Source organism: Neocloeon triangulifer, unplaced genomic scaffold (assembly GCF_031216515.1).
Source record: "Neocloeon triangulifer isolate White Clay Creek 2 clone unplaced genomic scaffold, ASM3121651v1 ptg000014l, whole genome shotgun sequence".
Lineage (NCBI taxonomy): Eukaryota > Metazoa > Arthropoda > Insecta > Ephemeroptera > Baetidae > Neocloeon > Neocloeon triangulifer.
This window is the reverse complement of record NW_026775556.1, coordinates 29,887,709-29,909,693: the sequence shown is the minus strand read 5'-3', so window position 1 is coordinate 29,909,693 and position 21,985 is coordinate 29,887,709. Positions and strand designations below refer to the sequence as shown.

The 21,985-nt window shown below is 38.1% G+C and overlaps 2 protein-coding genes and 1 long non-coding RNA gene across 11 annotated transcripts in view; 1 reads left to right on the top strand and 2 right to left on the bottom strand.

Annotated features, from left to right (window-relative positions):
* The window catches only part of LOC132201593 (serine/threonine-protein kinase ULK2), a 43,978-nt gene extending 36,637 nt beyond the window's left edge, over positions 1-7,341 (top strand). The window contains exons 11-19 of one of the 2 annotated variants that reach the window (XM_059627857.1): positions 1,523-1,781; positions 2,766-3,015; positions 3,114-3,203; positions 3,286-3,673; positions 5,191-5,333; positions 5,708-6,005; positions 6,060-6,205; positions 6,368-6,503; positions 6,568-7,341. In XM_059627857.1, coding sequence (XP_059483840.1) covers positions 1,523-1,781; positions 2,766-3,015; positions 3,114-3,203; positions 3,286-3,673; positions 5,191-5,333; positions 5,708-6,005; positions 6,060-6,205; positions 6,368-6,503; positions 6,568-6,641 — 1,784 coding nt within the window. In that variant the 3' untranslated portion in view covers positions 6,642-7,341. The remainder of the gene's footprint in view (positions 1-1,522; positions 1,782-2,765; positions 3,016-3,113; positions 3,204-3,285; positions 3,674-5,190; positions 5,334-5,707; positions 6,006-6,059; positions 6,206-6,367; positions 6,504-6,567) is intronic. The other variant, XM_059627858.1, reaches the window with a different exon arrangement.
* Positions 7,342-9,877: 2,536 nt separating this feature from the next.
* LOC132201592 (myosin-11) overlaps positions 9,878-21,985 on the bottom strand; it is a 31,288-nt gene continuing 19,180 nt past the window's right edge. For 4 of the 8 annotated variants that reach the window (XM_059627852.1, XM_059627849.1, XM_059627850.1 and 1 more), the window contains exons 18-30: positions 21,756-21,939; positions 20,467-20,708; positions 20,140-20,414; positions 19,831-20,077; positions 19,349-19,516; positions 19,028-19,291; positions 18,482-18,760; positions 18,387-18,429; positions 13,211-13,361; positions 12,914-13,046; positions 12,630-12,854; positions 11,112-11,224; positions 9,878-10,317 (exon numbers count right to left, since the gene is read on the bottom strand). In XM_059627852.1, the coding sequence (XP_059483835.1) occupies positions 10,173-10,317; positions 11,112-11,224; positions 12,630-12,854; positions 12,914-13,046; positions 13,211-13,361; positions 18,387-18,429; positions 18,482-18,760; positions 19,028-19,291; positions 19,349-19,516; positions 19,831-20,077; positions 20,140-20,414; positions 20,467-20,708; positions 21,756-21,939 (2,469 nt within the window). In that variant the 3' untranslated portion in view covers positions 9,878-10,172. The remainder of the gene's footprint in view (positions 10,318-11,111; positions 11,225-12,629; positions 12,855-12,913; positions 13,047-13,210; positions 13,362-18,386; positions 18,430-18,481; positions 18,761-19,027; positions 19,292-19,348; positions 19,517-19,830; positions 20,078-20,139; positions 20,415-20,466; positions 20,709-21,755; positions 21,940-21,985) is intronic. The other 4 variants (XM_059627853.1, XM_059627851.1, XM_059627855.1 and 1 more) reach the window with 4 other exon arrangements.
* On the bottom strand, positions 15,551-18,378 carry LOC132201601 (uncharacterized). The gene is made up of 2 exons (XR_009442292.1): positions 16,155-18,378; positions 15,551-16,052 (listed from the first exon to the last, which is right to left on the bottom strand). It is a non-coding gene; the product is annotated as an uncharacterized LOC132201601 (long non-coding RNA).

Here is a 21,985-nt window from a genome sequence, read left to right as displayed (position 1 = left end):
TTTTTTTGGCTAGTGTGTATTTGTAATATCTTTGATTTTTGTGAATTAATCCTCAAAAAATTATCATTAGCTGACAAAACTTTCATTGACAGCCACCGTTTTAGTATTGACCTCAGGGAAAGACTCTCCCTTGACTATAGCCGTTGAGTCGTCGGCGAACAAAATCAGGAGAGTCAAGAATACAGTAAGGGGAATATCATTTAAATACATGGAAAACCCAATTGGGCCGAGAACTGTGCCTTGCGGCACACCCCTGTTACTTTCTAGTATATCCGAGTTAATAAACTCCTCGTATCCATCACAGCCAAGGTTCTTAAGTTGTACAAATTGTTTCCTATTTGATAAGAAGCAGGCCAACCACGAGAGCAAGTTCTCATTTAGACCGTACTGTTTTAATTTATATACAAGGAGAGGTGGATGAAGAGTGCCAAATGCATTTGAGAAATCATATAAGATAACATTCACTTTTTCTTTTGCTTCTACTGATTCGTACAAAGATGTTACATAACTATATAGAGCGGTTACAGTATTTTTTCCCTTCCTAAATCCATGTTGTTCAGGTATTTGGATATTATTACTATATAAGTGATTTTCCAGTCTATTTAAAAAAGCTTTCTCATACACCTTTGACATTGATGATGTAATCGCAATTGGTCTATAATTTGAAGAGTCTTCTTTATCTCCTTTTTTTAAACAATGGTATAATTTTTGCTAGTTAGGTTGAAACATTTTTCTCAAAAATTTTTTCTAAATGAGCTACAAAACCAATGAATAATTGACACAAAATTAAAATGTTGGCGCCAAAAATTGTCAAATTCTAGAAAACATGGTGTTGTTCATTATTATTATTGCTATTTATTGACTTATGAGGCGTCATTATTGTAGCTTTATTGCATTATGGAATTTATGGATTGTAATCACATAATAATATCTCACGTGTGACCCACCCATTGACAAGTTTGTCAAATGAAATAAAGAGCAGGGGGGAAAAGGAATAAACATATATTTACAAGCACTTTTTGTAATGTTCATATTCTACTTAAAAAACTTGTGAGAACTAACAAATTTATTTAAAGCTTACTAAATAATTTCATATCGATTGGCGTTTGTCTCATATCTGTACAAGAAAATTGAAAAATCAAATACAAAAAATAAAAATTACGCCACCCTTCAAAGGTACCTTTTGACCTAGAAAGAGTAGCGGCAGTGGAAAACTTTAGGATATCTTAGAAAATGTGGATGCACCTCTTTTAGAGATAATGTAATTTTCAGACTGGCATGAATTCAACTGTGCTAGTGCTAGAGAGTGCAACATTGCGCCAACTTTGCAAATCCAAGTAATTTGTAAGCTCAGTAATTTTGAATGTCTCAGCTGAAAAAACGTCAGCAGACCATTTTTGCTGTGACCCTATATTCAGCAGCTGGTTGAGACTTCTAATAAATGATAATAATGTAGGCTTAGATTTTATACTTAGGTGTAATATTATTTGATTCATTACTAGTCAACCAAAAATATTTTCAGGCCATTTGCCGCCATCACCAGGATCGCTTTTGTATCAAGACGTGGCTAAAAGTCCTACTCATCATAACAGAGGCGAAGAACTATGCATTTCCCCCTCTTCTATTGTCTCAATGACGGCCACTACCACAGGACAAAATTTAAGTATTTCTCTTGGTCATGATGATTTTGTTTTGGTCTCCAACCACATCGTGTACGAAGAAAATCCTAGTGAGATCAGCAGCGTAACATTGGCAAGAAAATCTGGTACTGAATTTTCTGAGTGAGTATATGATGTTTCAACTGTTTTTTATCTGGATTAGGTTGACAATTGTACGACTAAAGCTCACGCATCACTTTTTTTGCCTTTGCACCCATGAGCTCATTAGGCTATTGGGTTGGCCTCTTGCTGTAGTCAAGCACCCTTGGCACATTTGTGCTTCCCAACCAACCTGACATTTGGTTGAGGGCTTTTTAGCAGATTTGGCGGTGCTCGCATGGGCCCCCCCCCCACCCCCCTTGAGACCTTGCCACGAAGGACTTTGAATGAAACGCAGGCATTCGCCACACAAGCTGAATTCTTCCAGCTCATGGCTTGGAGGAAACGTGGCAAACCTCTGAATGCGAGTCGGTACAGCTATCACCGTGCCTCTCATATTCCCGACGTGTCAGCCAAAATATTATCAATGATTTGCTTACCATAGGCTACAAACAGCCTCAGGCTGACCATTGATCCCACGGTGGCCATGCAACCCACTGATCAGAATGCAATCACTCGAACCACTGATGAGCCACCGGGGGCTTGATAAAAACTCTTGAATTCAATACATTCATCTCTTTTTTACTTTTGTAGTAGAAGTTCACGGTCGAGGGTTGATTCATGGTGGATTGAATTTAAATTCGGCTTTTCCTCGATGGGTTTTTGTGAGTTTTTATTGTTTAGGAAAAACAATATCCTGCTCTACATGTTTCGGCTGCGGGCTGCAGCCATAATTCATGAGCTTTCTCGGCGGTGGTCGAGAGCAGGATATTGTTTTTCCTAAACAATAAAAACACACAAAAACCCATCGAGGAAAAGCCGAATGTAAATTCAATCCACCATCTTTTTTACTTGTTTAGTACTATGTTGCAAATGGGGCGCGTCGCAATGATTAATTACATTGTGGTGGCTCATAAGTCAATAAATATAAAATTAATAATAACATCAAATTTAAATCAAAACCATAAACTGAAAAGTATGTATATAAAATCATTGAAATTTCTGCAGCTTTGCTTCAAGAAGTCCAAAGTCCGGTTTCCACAAAGCATGCTTCACGCAATCCAGTCCTCCCAGGCCTAGTTTTCTGCCTGTCAGCGAGCAGTCAGGAGCTTCAAATTCTGTGCCAAGAGACAGCAAAGATGGTACCAAGCCCATTCCAGTACCAACACAAAGAAATGCTTACCAGCAAATCCATGGCATTCACCGGTCTGACAACAACAATGTGGAAAGCAGCACTGAAAACATAACCTTAGTGAGAGTAATAAGATAAGAATGTAAAAAAATTGCTAATGGAATTTTTGAATGAATTTGACATATTGCATCAATACTTGAACTCACTAATAATCTTTCCAACAGAATTCTGTGCCAAGATCTCGTCCTATCAGCATGAGACGGCAAAGTGAGCAGATGAATAATGCAGAAATCAACTCTATTTCGCCACCTGCTGTAAGATTGCAATTATTTTGTTAATAGCTTACAAAAAGCTTTGAAACTTTCATTCATTTGTTTAAAAAAAAAAATTAAACAGGTACAGTTCACAATGGGCACCCCACCAGGTGCAGGTCGTCATCGCTCAGCTTCTGGCAGCTCTTGCGGAACCCCACCACCTGTCACTACATGGCAGGTGTCTCCTGTCACTCATTATGCTGTCCTTGCATCCTCAGGTCGGCACGGAACGCCTAATAGTTCCCCAATGCGTCGCTCCGGAGTGAGTTCGTCACCTCTTTTGTTTGCACAAGGAGCGACTGGGCTGCCACCTATTCTGGGGTCTCCCACCAGAATCCAGGCGGCTGGATTTGACAATGCATGCTACCAGGGAGGTGACAGGTGCGGAAATTTGCCTTCAGACTGGATGCTCCTCTCGCCTTTTGTGGCAAGAGCGGTCACCCTTCCTGATTTGACGACAACTGAAAATGGTAAGTAATAAAAATTTAAAAAAATTTCTTAGTTTTACACTTTTACAATATTTTCTGTTATTACCAGAGCTAAAACTAGTAATATTTTCATTAAAAAGACAAAAAAATTGAGGAGAAGTTATGATGTAGACGATGTAGTCAAATCAGGGCATTGTTTGATTTTTGTGAATTTTGGTACTCAAATTTGGTCTCTATGTCTCTAACATAGTTTAAATGGTTAGAAAATGGTCAATCAATAATCAATCCCCTCATTTGTCTTCGCCATATGACTTACATTTTTTTTATGACAATTGCAATTTTGTTGCTGTTATTTCTCCATTTTATAAGCTCAATTGTGCTAATTAGATCATCAATCAAGAAACTTTTTTATCCTTAATTAAATTAGCACATGAAAAAATGATCCATTCATTCTCTTACAATTAGGTGGGAATTAAGTGGGAATTAATTGCGACAGAGCCATCAAGGAGAACGAACCAACAAACTCAACGGTGGCAGTGGCGCGAGCGAGTAGTGGTTCATTTTTCCAGCAGACATCCAGATTAAAATCGCCGGTCATAAAGCATCCATCAATAAATTGGGTGGCGCCTTCTGCACTCCTAATAAAGGGCACAGGCCGACAAGACTTTGTCTTGGCCTGACCTTAGAAAAAAGGAAAAAAAAACTTTTGGCCGCCGCTATTGCGAGGGCCGCGTTGGAAGCCATGTCGGATTTTGGCCGCCGGTACGCAGAGGCGATGAGGAGATGCAGGTTGCCGACTTTTTTTTAGCCCAAACAATTTCCACGCACCCCTCAAGGTGTCCAAGTTGTTTTGGCTGCAGGTGTGAATCACGAGTAGCACCCAACCCGCGGCGCGTCGGCAGCCGAGTCGGTCCTTCCGCGCGGGAGAACCTCATGATTGTGAATATTGGGTGAGAGCCACGTCTTGTTCACCGCACATATATCGGCCGAGTGTGTGTGAATCAGGGATAGAATTTCGGCGGCCTTCTTTCTGTCCTTTAAGGAGCGGGCGTTGAAGGGCATTTTTATTTACCTGGCGCCGCGCTTTTGTGACTTGAGGGAGGGTTTTGAGGAGGCGGCGACAAAAACTCCATAAACAAAGTGTTGAAGGCTGGAAGGGTCCAACTCCAGCAGCGGTAATTTTTATTTTTACGCAGCGTATTGAACTCAAGAGTGTGGTGCAAGACCTTATCTCTCTAAGCCCATATGTTGGCTGTCAGGAATAATTTAGCTCTCATTTACAAATTTTTTTAGCCATTCTCGCACGCAGCCACGCACCACTAATGTTTTTCTGACTAAAGAAGTATCCAGGTATTGGGTTTATCCAGAATTATGTGGGTGGGTCGCACACCCTTACCAAAGCTATTTAATTGCGTTAAAACTATTTCTTAAAAAATTTTCCATGAGCGAGCCGCAATATCGTTCTCAAATCTGCTTGACAGCGATTAATTTTGCATGTAATAAACTGACGCCTCACAAGTAATTTAAGATTAATAATAATAATCTTTTTTTAACCACAGAATCGCAGAGGAGGCCCAACTGTGGTTTGTTCCCAGACCAGAGTGATGTTTTTGGTGAGTCTTCTCCACAAGCAGGTGCAGCAGCTGTAGAAGGTCCTATCACATTTATTGCTCCGGAACTGCCGGAGGAGACACTTTTAGAGGTGAATCTTCATGATTTGTTTGCAAATAGAAAAACTCGAGTCACTTGAGTGCCCCGTTCTTTGATAATTTATGTATAATTCTGTTGAATATAATAGTCTGATTACTAATGTAAAATCATTAATTAAAATATTTAGTTGAAGTTCTTTCAATTTTCAACTTTTCATTTTTAAATCCTAAGATTCAGAAAATATTTATTCTTGTAATATTGACAAATGTAAATAAAATTAATCTGAAGTAAGAGTTACTAAAATTACGTTTTAGAAGCAGTAAAGAATTGAATTGAATAATTTATTATAATATTGATAGTGCCAAAACAAAGTCTCAAAAAAAATTTCACGCTTGTCTTAATCATTGGGGGTTTTTTTTTTTGCAGAGAGAGCACAATGAGACTTTAGCAAAACTGAATTTTGTCCTGGCTCTGGTGGATTGCGTAATTGAGCTAGCTCGTTCCCGTGCCACCCCTTTGCAAGGACTGGCTGAAAGCGTGGCCATGCCCCAAGCAGGGTCTCCTGGGTCACCAGGACAGGGCAATCAATGCACTGACGGACAGCGTAGAGCAGAGCAGTTGGTTCTGCTGGTGCGTGCTCTGCAGCTGCTATCCTCAGGCCTCAATTTGGCCAACCAGGAACTCAAAGCAGGACGTCTGCAACCGTCATTCACTGTGAAAAATGGTGATTTTGAAAACTGAACAAAAAAGTTGTAAATTTACATTATTTCTTTCCCAGTCGTATCCAAGTTAAATGAGAAGTTCCACTACTGCCTGACCACATGCAAACAACTTAACATGCCCAGCTTGCTTCAAAGAGCAGGAGTTGATCCCAACACTAGTATCACAGCAGACAGAATTCTTTATAATTATGCGATAGAAATGGTAAAATTGACTAAATTTTGTTCAAAGTATTTATTATTATTACAATTGTGTTTAATGGATTAGCATGAGATTATGATTTGATGTATTTACACTGTGATATTGCAGATTAAATAAGAATATACATAGCAACCCAAATAATTAACTCTTGATATGTTCAAACAGTGTCAGTCAGCCGCCTTAGATGAACTATTTGGAAATCCTCAGGACTGTTTCCATCGGTATCAAACTGCTCAGATTTTACTGCACAGTCTGTCGCAGCAAGTCCAACACGACCATGATAAAGCACTTCTATCAAAATGTAGGTTGGCCAATTGTATGTATTCAATCTCTGTTTATTTAATGGGAAAATTATTGCTCTTCAGACAAAGACGCAGTCGAGAAAAGACTGTTTGTCCTTCAGCAGCAAGGCTACATTTACGCTTACGACTCGGCCTGATTGGTGCTCTTGGCGTGGTTGCTTGGAGCTGGACCAAACAAATTGCCAGTTCCAAATCTTACGATGTCAACTTCGCCAAGAAAAATATAAAGAAGTGCATTGATACGAAACAATTTTGTCATGTATATTTGAGAACTCTTAACAGTCCAGTTCATTATTGAAATATCTCCATGTTATAAAAAAAATAGCTCTAAATTGTCACGTGCTTCTGATGCAAAAAAAAATACATAATAATAAAATGCCATCTAAAAAAATAAATGTGGATTCAGAAAATTTAGCAGCTAACAATTAATAATAAAAATCATCGAGATTGTCCTCTGGCTCTGGAATTTCAGTAACGAGTAGACATAACTTTGTCCTCACTTGACCCACTTGAAGTCACATTACAGTTTATTTTCAATAAATTTGTTAAATACCAGTTTCAGTGCCCAATGTGCACATACTTGATGCTTATATCAGTCAGAAGCAAAATATAATAACCCGCACATACACTCACACACACTTAACTGTCCTAAATAGCTGGATTTATTGAAAGAAAAATGAAACTAATAGCATAATAACGACTTGCATGTTAAGAATTTTGAATGCACAATGCTTTTAAAGCCGCTCCACACTCCAGATATGCTTCTATTGATTTTGATGCCCTCAAGTGTGTTAACGGATTCTGGCCGTGATAATCTAGTGGTTAGGAGTTACGACAATTGCTTTATATTTTTATTATTATTATTTATTCTTCTCGGTCAATACAAAAATTTTAAATTGGAAAAAAGAGAAGAAAGGGTTTACAACTAGCAGATGTCTGCTAAAACGCCCGACATCAAAAGAGATACGGCCGCCGCGGTAAACCCACACTATCGGAAAAAAAAAACGATATCACAAACACTTTAAAATCTTCATCTTGAATTACTGCCACAAGTGCTCCTTGCAGAGGGAGGGAAAATTGCTTGAGGGACAGTTTTTAAGGGCAGGTGGCAGGTCGTTCCAAGGCTTGACTATCCTGAAGGAGAAAGCGCCGCGACCGAACTTGTTGTTGGCCGAGGGTGGCTGGAGGCGGGGGTCCTGTTTGTCGTCGCCTCTCAGCTTACGACCCGTTACAATTCGGGCGCGCGCGTCAAAGTCCGTCTCGCCGCTCAGGCACTTTTTGAAGAAGTAGAGGTCGGTGTACCTGAGGTGCATGTCAATGGGCATAATTCTCTGCTCAATTGGCGGCGGAGGGTTGCGGCCGTAGATGAAGTGCAGTGCCCGATTCTGCACTCGGTTGAGTTTGTTGACGTTCTCCTGCAACGTGGGGTGCCACGCAGGGAGACCGTAAGTCATAGTTGGCTTGACGAGTGAGAGATACGCAATTCTTTTGACGCGGGGGGTGCAGCCGCGCAAGTTTCGGGCCGCAAAACCGAGAGATTGGGACGCCTTGCTGCACACAATGTCCGTGTGGACCTGCCACCGGAGATCCCTCGAGATGTGGACGCCGAGCATTCGCTCCTTGTCCACGAACTCGAGCACCGATTCACCGAGGTTGTAGACGAACTCCAACCGATCGCGCGCGTGAGAAATGTCCATCACTTTGCACTTTTTCGCGTTAAGGCTCATTCCGTTATTTGAACACCACACGTCAATGTTGCACAGATCTTCCTGCAGCTCGTCGGCGTTTTCGGGAGAGTCGATTTCCATGTAGATGGTCGCGTCGTCGGCGTACTGAACCAGGGTGCTGTTGCCCACGACCTCAGGGAGGTCAGCCACGAAAATGTTGAAGAGGAGAGGCCCCAAAACACTGCCCTGAATTACTCCGGACGAGACCTCACAGGGCTCGGATTGTGCGCCATTGAAGGAGACGAACTGAGTTCGGCCGACGAGAAAATTTTCCACCCACTTAAGCAGCCGCCCTTTTATGCCGTAGTGGGCGAGCTTTGAAAGGAGCCGTGCGTGCGGCACCCTGTCGAAGGCCTTGCTCCAGTCCAGAAAAACTGCATGAATGTGCGCACCACTTGTCTTGTCCAGGGTTGCCGTCCATTTGTCAATCACACCTGTCAAGAGAGTTGTGCAGCTCCGTTTTGAGCGAAATCCGTGTTGGCACGCAGGAATTAAACTTTCTCTTTCCAGAAATTGGGAAATTTGGTCTCGGATTATTCTTTCCAGCGCTTTCCCGACTAGAGACGTGACGCTGATTGGCCTGTAGTTTTTCATGTCCTGCTTGTCGCCGTCCTTGAAGATGGGCGTCACTGCTGCAGTTTTCCAGTCTGCGGGAAGTTCGCCAGTCTCGAGAGACTTTTGAAAGAGGTGCGAAAGGCTTGGAGAAAGAGAGGCGGCGCAGTTTTTCAGCAGCACAGCCGGCACTCCATCGGGGCCCGCGGCTGCATTCGCTTTTATTGCCTGCAATTCATTGTGCACCAGCCAAGGTATGCATACTATCTCGCATAGTGTAGTAGCCGAGGAATTTACGCTCGCCGGTGTGCGCCTAATAAATGGGAAAATATTTGTGGCCTGCGAGAAATTACTCTTGAAGGTGTCACTGAAGCCGGCTGCCACCTCGCGGGGCTCGACAATATTTTTCCCATTGAGCTCAAAACTGGCATTATTATTCGGCACCTTTGTTTTTGAATTAATGTACCGCCAGAACTCATTGTTGCCATCAGGGCCTTTTCCGAGCTGCCATAGCCATTTATTTCGCGCCGACCGAATGGCAGATTGCGTTGTTTTTCTGGCTGCTAGGAATGCTTGCCGCGCCGGGAGCGTTTTTTCCGTTTGCCATTTTTTGTAGAGCTGGTCGCGAATTTTGATCAGCGAGTTTGTGTATTTATCCAGCCATGGGAGAAGTCTTCTTTTGGCGCCACCGATTTTTTTCCTTGGTACAAATTCCTCTACACATTCAAAGACTTTGTGGATAAGCAAAAATGTTATGGCCGCAGACTCAGCTTGTGAGGCGATTTCTTTCTTTTAACGCACCTCATGCAAGTTTTAAAAAATTCATTGATTATTGAACACATATATTTGTTCCATGATTATGTTAAATGTGAATGTTCCTCAATCCCCTTTTTTAATCGTCTTAATCGTCTATCCCTCTCGGGAATGGCACTAGCGGTAGCTGTCAGGCCTGCTCAATATCAAGGGCTGATAACACTGTTGCCGTTGTGGGCCTTGGACCAACTCTGGGCCGAGGTGAAAAGAGTATTGGATGGGTTTGGTTTTTGAGAATTCAAGGATGACTGGCTTTTTGGGAAGATGTAAAAAAAAATGTCTTTTCAATCAGAAACTTCACTTCCAACAGGGACAATGTTTTTACTTATCAATTTCCATTTTTATCGGTTAAGGTTACATAGAAGTCGAGGGCCATTTTGAAATTCTTATAACGCTAATGTAATTCGATCCATATATGCGCGCGTTTCCAACAAATGGATAATTTGCAATGTAATTTGAAAGCATGCAGCAGAGAGAAAATTTTGAAAAATAAAAAAATTAATTTAAGATTGAGCGTCCACACCATTTAAATTATCAAATGAATGATAATGCTTCTGAAAAGGGGCCTCTATATAGCTAACGGACATAGCGATTTGCAGCTGGTGCAGGAGTGGAGGCTGGAATCGTCGATGGTGCCAATGGCCGGGAGGCACTTGACGCCCTCAAAGGTCTCTGCAGAGAATCTGTGCTGCCACCCAACGAAGCCGCCTCTTTGTCCACGCTAATCAAAATTACAAAATAATCTCATAAGTTATCAAGCCATAAAGGGACGATGTGAGAGACTTTTAATGTGCATATTATTATTATTGCATCTCTTTTATGGCCTTAGGGTGTGATGTTAGATGTTACAGATTTTATTACACTGTAAAGCAATTCAAAGGCAGTGAGAACCTTAAATTCTTTATTGTGAAAATTTAATTTTCAAATCGTTGCGCGGCGGCACTGGCCCCTTTTTTTGTCGGATGGACAATGAGCGGGTTTTCAGAGCCGAAAAATTTGAGCAGAATATTGTAAACTGAATTTTTATTTTCCAAGTGGTGGATTTTTTCCTAATTTAACTTCTCAACAAATACATCTGTTTAAGGTTAGGAATTTTATGCCTTGAGAGACAATTTTATCATATTATTTGAGAAATAATTTTGGTTGAATTTCATTTTTCACTACAAATTCCAATCTTAGAGCGGAGGATTTACGCATTTTAATAATTTGTGCAAGTTAGCACTTTATGTTCAATCTTGCTGATAAATCTGTTCAATCTTGCCATCAACCAAAACAAGAAACGAGTCATGTCATGATTTCTAAGGCAGCACACCTTTTGGGCATACCTGAGGAAATTTTAAGTCCCTGAGCGCTGCAAAGAGCGTCAAGTCAAAAAGTGAAAGTCCCCTAGGTCTGGAACCCTGATCAGACGTATCAGTTACTTATATGCACTTCTCAAGTCTCTCGCACTCCCTTTTATAGTGGAGGCGATTTTTACTTCATTTGAGTTATTCTTAGAAATTTTTTATATATTACCTGGAACTTCTAGAAGGCGCTCTCTTGAAAAGGCCTAGCAACTTGCCCTTTTTGTCTTTCTTGTCAGTTACAGAAGCATCAACAGAAATGTCAGATCCAGAACCTCCTAATGACTAATTGTCAAATTTATTAATATTGGTAAATAGTATCTTGGTCAAGAGGCAAACGAAAGGCACTACTACCTACCATAATCTGGGGGCATTTATTGAACAATAGCATGAGTAGATTGGAAAATTAATTATCGAAACAGTTTTAATATTATTTATTTAGTTTTTATTTTTCTAGAAAAATAAAATAATCACTTCAATTTCTTGCCTATAATAACTCATGTTTTTATCATATTTCAAACTTTCATTTGAATGTAGTTCAAATTAAGTATTGTTTATATAAGCATACAATTATTACACTTAAATTACTTGTTGGCACAAAACTGCAAGGTTCCAAAGAACTCAAAGAAGTGTCTTTGTTAGCAATTATTTTGCTCCTAAATCACTTAATTTGATATATTTACTATGTAAAAATTGGCCAGAATTTATCTCGATTGTATACAACAAATGGGAATTGTTGAAATTTGCTGGACACGCTTGATTTAACAATCTTGATTATTCCGTCCGGATTATTTGAGTGAAAGGCATGTTAAACAAATTTCAACTTTTTTCCAATAGTTTAGGCTGCAGTGCGGCGAGTATCCAAGTATTTATCGCCTCTTGGTAAATACTCGGTTATTATGCAGCCCGCATTATGCAGCCAAAACATGTAGAGCAGGATATTATTTTTCTGAAACAATAAACAACTCAAAAAAACCCATCGAGGAAAAGCCGATTTGAAATTCAAATCACTCGGTTTTTGAAAAAAAAAAAAAAAATTATTGGGTGGTGCCCTCTGTACCACCAATAAAGGGCACAGGCCGACCAAGAGGCCGGCCTGACTCTAAAAAAAATTAAAAAAAAAAAAATTAGTTTCACTAGCAGCTTGTGTACCTATTTTTCTGCCAATTTTTTACAATTGACTGTTAGACTTGTTTGGAGTAAAATAAAATGAATGAACTATTCAAATATTATTTGATTTCATTTTGAATTTTTTATATTCATTTTCATGAACATAATTTCGAAATATAAAAATTAAAACTCATTTATTGTTTCAGAGATGAAATTGTAAATTTAATTTATTAATTATTTTGTTGCTTTTTTCTAATACTCCTTCTGCTATTGTTCTTGTGTAATATTTGCTCTGAAGTGCTGCAAAACATCACGTTTTCTATTTACACGCTGCTCCTAGTAATGTTTGGCAGCAGAGCCTTGAGATTGCCAAGAAGATTACTAAATAATTCTGGTCAACGGAGACACAAGACAGAAAGTAATTTTACGTCTCGATCAAGACATTTTTGTCGTGTCAAGTTGCGTTGCGTCTTGACCTTAAACGATTGTTTAGAATGCATTTTGACCACGCATATGGCATTTTGTCACCAACGCATAAAAATTATATTCTAATAAAAAACATAAATCATGTTTTTGATACCTCGCCTCCATCATCAATGCTCCTTGAACTGGCTAGCTTCTTCAGCTTGCCAAGGAATCCTTTATTCTTCTTTTTATTCGACAAAATCTCACTCTGTGTAGAATCTGTAGATAGCCTGTCTAAACTTGTTTCCCTCCTCGAAAGGCTCAGAAACCTTGTTTCTAGAGACAATTCAGACCCAACTTCAAGACTGCTTGTGCTGCCTCCTTCGCCTTTCCAAATATTCTGAAAATAAACAATACAATTTAAAAAATATTTAATTCTTTTTCTATGACTATACGTACTTGGTCTTGGCCTGTTCCACCAGTTTGCTCAAGAGAAAGGGACTTCCTAAAGAGACCACCCTTCTTGCCTGAGCCATTCAGCTTGCTCTTCTTAGAATCCTCAGGGGCAGGCTCAGTCTCTGATGAAGCAGCCCTAAATTTTGTGAATGAATTAGTTGTCGACAAGAAGCAACCTGTGGACAAGTTGCGTCTTGTTCACAGGTTGCTTCTCTTTTCAAAAAAATATAAATTAGTTGTAAATGATTCAAGACTCTTTCTAATTTAACTTATAGATAATAATAATAATATTTATTCAACCTTCTAAGGCCAAAAAATCTTCTTGCCCTTTCCCTATCTTTGTCATCTTCGCCTGATTTTTTATGTTTCCTCAATTCTGCGGTGGCTTCTGTTAGCCTGCTCAAAGTGGTCTGCAGCACCTGACGTCTGTCCTCAACTCCAACTGAAAGTTCTATCAAATTTTATTTAGTTCATTTATTTCTTAATTTTCCATGAAGATTTTAGGGTGCATAATTTTAACCCCACTTAATAAAAAAGTTGACAAGTTAAGTTTGATAATTCTTTTCTTATTATTATTGTTTGAAGAAATTGACACTCAAGGAGATGATCATGTAAATGAAGAGATCGGGCTTTTCCTCGTTGCAAAAATTGTTTTTTATTCAAAATCAAATGGCTCTACCAGTTTCGGTCACGGTCTGCGACCCTATTTCATGAGCAAACGCGCTGCTCGCTGACTCATACAAGAATATTACAAGAATTCTTGTTTTATTCAGCGAGCAGCGCGTTTGCTCATGAAATAGGGTTGCAGACCGTGACCAAAACTGGTAGAGCCATTTGATTTTGAATAAAAAACAATTTTTGCAACGAGTAAAAGCCCGATCTCTTCATTTCCATTATTATATTATTATTATTGATATTTATTGACTTATGAGTCGTCACCACGATAATGATTCGTTGCGACGCGCCCCATTTGCAACATAGTACAAATCAAGTATAAATTTTTTAGCTAATTTTTTTTTAAATATTAATATAAAATTATTTCTTTTTTCAAATTAAAATATCAAAAATGTATGGAATAATATATACCTGATGATTAAATTTCAATTACAAATTTAACTGAAATTTGACTGGGTTTATTTGTAATTTTTAATTTGTGGAAGAATTTCATTATTATAAGGATTGTTGATTCTCGCGATGTTTTGGTTATCCACTTTTATTGTTATTATTGTTGTTTATTTTTCAAAATTGCTTATTTTCTCAGGGCACGAATTAATTATAAAATTTTTTTCAAAACCGAGCTTAATTGAAAAAAAAATTAATTGGTATAGAAATAAAATAAAACTATCAGAGAGCTGTTTTTTAATCCAAGATTTATAAATTAATACTTAAATAGAATAGTCGCCAAAATTCATCAATAACAAAATTCTCGCGGAAATGTTAATGTTTGCTTTGCTCCAAATAAATATTTTTTTGAGAATTAAAAATAAAAAGATTATTTAGTTGGCTACCAATGCTGAAAATTTGAAAGATTTATCTCACGGCGATAATTCCTGAAAGGTAGTGCGTTGGCAAGGGTCCTGCAATCCCTATTTCTAGGACCATATTAAGAGGTAAAAGAGGTTTTCAAAAATATATAGTTTTAGTTTTACCCCAATATCTAAAAAAATCCGTTCTTAAAAAAAGTGGTATGTATCACCCATTTTTTATTTGAAAAATAAGAAACTCAAAAAACGTGGTACGTTTCCGAGCGCCGGAAGATAAAAAATATCTTTGAACCTCTGTAACTATTTTCCTGTTATATTTAGGATAGCATGAGTAATAACAAAAAGTGATTCCCTTGACTTGTTCTTTCAGACTGCGTGTCACACATAGTGACCTGGTCACAAAAGATCATTGACCCCGGTGAACTTAAACACAATATATTTTGCAAGTGTGACTCATTGTTAAAAAGAAAAAATTAAGCGGAACATTTTGGTACCCGGAAATTTGCCGTAGATTTATTAGAAGCGGAATTATCGCAGATCTAATAATGGGGGATATTCACATATATGCTAACTTGCTCATGGGATTTGCTGGTGCTAACTTAGCATGTGAATTTCCCCCCGATAATTTTTCATTATTTGTAAATTTTCACTTAGGGAATATTGCAATAACTTTGCTTTTAATCAAGCTACGGCAAAATTCCGGGTACCAAAATATTTCGCTTAATGTGCTCTTTCCAACGATGTACCGCACTTGCAAAATATATTGTGGTAAGGTCAAAGGTCACCGGGGTCAACGACCTTTTGTTACCCGGGTCACTAGTAGGATCAGAGACTTTATTTTCGTCTTCTATTTAGCCTAGCACTTCAGCCTTTTCAGTTCTTTTTAGTCCAATTACTTTCAATTTTTTAAATTGTTCAGATAAATTTCATTAATTCGTTTATATTGGTTCTAATATTGTTCTTCTAATGTTCACTTTATTGTCCCTAAAAATCTTAAACAAGAAATCCGAGTTCATTTTATTCATTTCATTTTGTTAACCTTTGTCGAGTTGGTTCTCTTTTGTTGCCGCCCTTCTCGTTAAAAACAAATAATGACAATTGTGCCATATTCAGCTGACCATGTGATCAGTATAAGCTGGAGTTTCATCAAGCATGGTTGTTTTTTTGTTTTTTTTTTTTTATTTTGGTTGCGGATTTTGGCCGAAAATCGTCGCCAAAACGGCCGAAGCGAACGATAGCCGCGAGAGATGACTCCGCCGGTTAGTCAGATTGATCACAATTCGACGCGCGGCCGACGCAAGGTTTGTTTAATTGATTTTAGCTCGCTTATTTTGTTTTTGCAATCGCGCTAGACGAGTTCTCATTGACGCATTTTTTGCTTGCATTAGTCAGAACGTTTTTTTTTTCAGTGTTTTGGTGTCGGGCGTTTTAGCAGACATCTGCATTTTTTTAAAGCATTAACAATTAAAGAAGAATAAATATCATTGACAAAAAGTTTTAATATAATTTTAAAAAAAAATTAACTATTATTTGTTTGAAGAAGTTGACACTCGAGGAGATGATCATGGAAATGAAGATTCGGGCTTTTCCTCGTTGCAAAAAATTGTTTTTTATTCAAAAACAAACGGCTCTACCAGTTTCGGTCACGGTCTGCGACCCTATTTCATGAGCAAGAAAAAATACAAAAAATCAGCAAAATTTAAAAACCACATTTTAACATAAAAATAAAAATCTTAAAACTAACAAATTCAAGTACCAACCTATTTCATGAGCAAACGCGCTGCTCGCTGACTAATACAAGAATGAGCTAGCTAAAGACAGATTGATTGGGGGAGGTGATCTTTATTGGGTGATTAGCGCGCGGCGCGGCCGACCACGGGGGCGCCGAATGACGTCGGGCACATTATGCGTTTTCGAGAAAAAGCTGTTTGCTTCCTCTCTCAAAAAGGACATCCACCTTTGATCGAATTGGTGGCTCGGTTGGCTTATTACATTATTACCGCATGCCATTGCCATTGCTTCCAGCACTTTTCTTTTTGATTGATTTTGTTCGAATTTAATAACCGTTGCATCTGACCATGCAAAAGAGTGGCCAAATTCAGTTGCGTGTTGAGCTATTTGAAAACCATTGCTGTCCGTCCCAATTGAAGCCGGATCAAAAGTTTTTGAAATTGCCCTTTTATGCTCGTCAAATCGGAAATAAACGTGTCTTTTTGTCTCCCCAATGTAAACTGAAGAGCAATCGGCGCATGGCACGCGGTATACACAATTACGCAGAGCAGGTTCACATTTGGGTTTAAAACCAACAACAATTTTACAAAATTCTTCGTCAAAATTGTTACCCCGTAAATTTTATCAACAAAGCACACAATAAAGCAAAAAATCCTCCAACACCCAAAGCCCCCGAACAATTTTCAACCACAATGGTCATTCCTTATTTTAAAGGAAAATCAGAGAAAATCAGGGCCATCAGCCAAGAAGTTGCCAGAGTACGAGTTGCTTTCTCAAACTCTTCAAATCTGCGAAAATGTTTAATGCATGTAAAACCCAAATGTGAACCTGCTCTGCGTAATTGTGTATACCGCGTGCCATGCGCCGATTGCTCTTCAGTTTACATTGGGGAGACAAAAAGACACGTTTATTTCCGATTTGACGAGCATAAAAGGGCAATTTCAAAAACTTTTGATCCGGCTTCAATTGGGACGGACAGCAATGGTTTTCAAATAGCTCAACACGCAACTGAATTTGGCCACTCTTTTGCATGGTCAGATGCAACGGTTATTAAATTCGAACAAAATCAATCAAAAAGAAAAGTGCTGGAAGCAATGGCAATGGCATGCGGTAATAATGTAATAAGCCAACCGAGCCACCAATTCGATCAAAGGTGGATGTCCTTTTTGAGAGAGGAAGCAAACAGCTTTTTCTCGAAAACGCATAATGTGCCCGACGTCATTCGGCGCCCCCGTGGTCGGCCGCGCCGCGCGCTAATCACCCAATAAAGATCACCTCCCCCAATCAATCTGTCTTTAGCTAGCTCATTCTTGTATTAGTCAGCGAGCAGCGCGTTTGCTCATGAAATAGGTTGGTACTTGAATTTGTTAGTTTTAAGATTTTTATTTTTATGTTAAAATGAGGTTTTTAAATTTTGCTGATTTTTTGTATTTTTTCTTGCTCATGAAATAGGGTCGCAGACCGTGACCGAAACTGGTAGAGCCGTTTGTTTTTGAATAAAAAACAATTTTTTGCAACGAGGAAAAGCCCGAATCTTCATTTCCTTAACTATTATTGTTGTTTATTCATCCAATTGTTACATGACATTTTATTTAATTTTTGAAATAACAATTTGTTTGTTTGAGAAAAAGGCACCGTTGGACAAAATAGCACTGAATCTAGCAAGAATTTTGTTAAAACTTCCAAGATCAAAATATATGACCCCATCCACCGCAGTTAACCTCGGTTTTGACCAAGTTTAAAGTTTAATTTAACTGAAAAACTGTTGTTTAAGAAGATTTAAATTAAATTTCAAACAAATTGAAATATTTAAAAAAAATTAGCTCAGTATACCCAAGACCAAAATGGAAGATAACTTTACGAGAACGGTCGTGACCCACTGAGACCAATGGTCTCTTGCACGGTCTCCGTGGGTTTATCTTCCGACAAGCAAAACCCACCAAGCAAAATTTCTGACCAACAACGTGGTTTTTGTAAAAGTAAATCCACGATGGTGTTATTTGATATAACGGAGGTTTATATAATTGTGTCGAAAAACGTGAAAAATTGAATCTAATGATTTTGTCTCAACTGAGAAGAATATATATAATAATTATGTAATATTAAGTTGAATAACTAATATTTTTTTATAAATTAATACATTTAAAAATTTTATTCAATAATAGACTGGGAAAAAATAATTTGAATGCATTTTAAAAATTAAAAATGTAATGAAAATGTTAATATTGGTAGCAAACGACAATTAATATCAAAGTTATAACCTCTTGCACCCGTTCCTGGAGACGATTCACGAGATCGAGCGCCCTGCACAAACATACAAAGTTATTTACAGAAATGCTCAAGACACTTATTTTACTTTTACTCTCTTAGGGGCAGAAGGCAAGGCTAGAGTTGAGCCAGTAGCATCTTTACTACTTCGGAACAAGTCGGGTGTCAATCTCATCAGTTCCTCAATTTGTTCTAACAGAGCATTGACTTTGCGCTCTTCTTCGGCATCCTGTCGCTTCCTAACATTTGCCAATTGTCTAATCTCATCTCTTTCCTTCTCATGTCTTTCCCTCTCACGCCTCATCTTCTCATTTGTGGTTCTGATTTTGGCATGCGCATCTCGCAATTCAAGAAGGTCATATTGCATCTATAAAATAAAATTTTATTAATTTTTAAGCAATTTATAATTAAAAATAATAATATAAATATACTGTTTATTAGATACGCTTTATAAATTTATATTTCAGTTTAATATTTAATTTTTCATAAATTCTCCCCACATAGTTCTAGTTTTAACACAACTAAACCCTAGGTTTTAACAGTACCAGCAGACCACAGGTCATCTTTTGGGGTCCGTTGTCTTTTTATAGTTTCATTACGAGGAACCCGATTTCAATTTTTCAATTATCGATACCTCTGTGATTTTCCTTCTGTTTTCTTCCAGCTCCTCCTCCATTGATTTCTTGATTTGATCTACCTTTCTCTTGGACTCCAACCTTTCCTTGTCGCGTTCCCTTTCAACCTCAAATAGTGTCTGGCGCAAATCTCTCGCTAGGGTGGAGGTCTCCTGCAAGAGCCGGTGCTGCTCTTCTCTTTCCTTCTGCCAAGCAAGTTCAATTCTGGTTCGCATTCCCGGAATCTTTGTTCGCCCCGTGCTAATCAGTCTGTCTTCTTCAAACTAATTTCATATCATATCAGTAAATAAAGATCATCAAATTACAAATGTAAATTTAACCTCATTGAGTCTGGATTGCATTTCACTGATTTTTACTTCCCAAGCAGATCGCTCAGAAAGGAGCTCCGTTTTTAGTTTTGATGCCTCCAATTTTGAGTCTGATAACTCATCCTCCAAACACGCGAGAGACTGTTCCAGAGAGGCAATTTTTGTTTGTGTTTCTTCAGACTGGAATTTTTTTTTATTTGAGTATAATAAAAACCGGCACACAGTGGTTGGTACAATTGGCTGATAATGTAGAAATAAAGATTTTCTTAATCTGATCCTGCAAAGTCAGGGCGCGCGGGGCGAGAGCTCTAGTTTGAAAACCATTAAATGGAGAACATAAAATATGAAATAGTTATCTCATTCATTCCTAATATTTTAAAAGTGTAAATTTGAAAGATTGAGCTGTAATATGCTGGTCAAAATTTGACGACTAGACTTGGATTATTGGAAAAATTTATATGGATACGCAAAAAATGAAATAAAGAGATTCTTACCTCCTCTCCTGGCTCCAAATGATATGGGATTGATGTAGTTTTACCTCCACCACCTGACGCTCTCAGTTCGCCAATGGTTTTCTGAGCTGCCTCAAGCATGTGCCTCTGAGAGTCTCTCTCCTTTTTGAATTTGGAAACTTGGTTCTGCAATGTTTGCATTTCTTCACTGATCAAAGCCACGCGACTGTCGTAGCGGAGTTTGAGCTGCGCAACTTCAGCCTTGTGTGATTTTTCTTCCTGGGAAATCCTGTAAAAGAGTATTTGATCCAAAAATTTAATCATATTTCCTATTTCCATATTGTTACTCACTTGGCCTTGAGCTGTTTCAATTCCTTGTCTTGAGCGGCTGAGTCAGCGTTCATGTTCCTCTGGATTTTACCTACACGGTCATAGTCCTCCAATTTACTCCTCAAGTCATCAGCCTCTTTTTTTAAGATTGAATGCTGATCGTTCATTACATCAAGCTCATGCTTAGTTATTTCATTTTCTGTTGCCTTCTCATCCAGAATAGCCTTGAGACGTTTGATCTCCATGGAATCACCGCCAGTTCTCTGCAGGTTTTCTTCTAGTTCCCTAATCACGGACTAAAATTTCCACAGTATTTTCATTTTTACGCAACTGAATATTTTATTATACCTGCATTTTAAGCTTTTCCTTGATCCAATCATCTTGTTTTCTGTTGTAAGTCTCTCTCAAGGCTTGCAGTTCTCTCTTGAGGGTGGCGAGTTCATTGTGCGCCATATCGACAGTGCCCTCAGCTTTTTCCCTGTCCATGGTGAGTTGCGCCTTTGTGACTACGTGTTCAGTTTCAAGTTGCTCGTACTGTATGGTCAAATCCTCATATGCATGCTTCTTTTCCGCCAACTCTTTTTCCAATTCTGTAGTTTCAAATGTTTTCAATTAAATTCGCTACTTGAATTATTATTATTGCAACTCTTTTATTGTCTTTACAATTAGATAGATTTATTGAACACAACTAGGTGTAAAACAGGTGTCTAAAGCTAATTTGTCCTCTTTCGTTTAAATTTCTTAAAAAGGCACAGTTTCAATAGATTAGTCCATTATTATTATTATCATTGTTAATTTGTTACATCACATTGTTAACATTGGGTGTTATGTTTAGCACTTGTAAATATTGGAAATTTGGTACAAATCCAATAAACCCTAGAAGTTAAGCTTAAGAAATCTGTAGAAAATCCAGAAATCATGATACCAAGAATATTTAAATTATTTAATGCATTACCGAAATCTTTAAAAGTCCTCGATAATGACGAGGTTTTTGTAAAAATGGTAAAATCTTATATGTATTAGAGCATAAATTCTATGACTTGATCGAATTTTATCGCTTAAATAATGCAAGGTACACTGACTTATTTTAAAAAGCGGCTATTACTATGTATGTTATGTGGTATATAATGCTTAACAAAATAAATAAATCTTGAATCCTTTGAACTGTACGCACGTCTCTCTCACGTTCTCTCTTCCGGAGAGCAATCGCAGGCCGCCCTCGAACTTACAATTAGAGGCCTTTTCCAAGGCCGAACAAGCTACACCAAATTGGCGACGAGACGAACCGTTTTGTCCCACAATTAATTTCTTTTCAAATAAATTTGTTTTCCACAATTGTATGTTAACAATGTGATAATGTAATAATTTGGAGAAATAAACATCAATAATAACATCTCATACCCTAAAAATATTGCAACCGCGGATTTCTTAATTCTTTCATTAAATTTATTTAAATGAAGTTAAAATTATTTGCAACTGGATAAGTATAATAAACTAATTGAAATATCTCTAAAGCAGAAATTATTTTAAAATAAAATGCAAAACATCGCGGTATACCAGACAAAAATATAAAAACCTCAATATGCCACTAGGTTTGTTCAACCGTCACAAGGAAAAGTATTTGAAACTATGTATACCTTTAGTTTTTCTGCTACATTCCTCTTGCAGGTCAAGTACCTTTTTGCCGGATGCTCCACTGTCCAACTGCGCAGACTTGAGTTGAATGTTCAATGACCTGACCTCTTGCTCCTTTTCTTTTACCTGGAGCTCCAACTTCTTGACATCAAATGTTCGTCCGCTCTCCATGTCACTAAGTTTTTTCTGTAACTCCGTGATAAGATTTAGAATAGTTTGAAAATATTTTCTT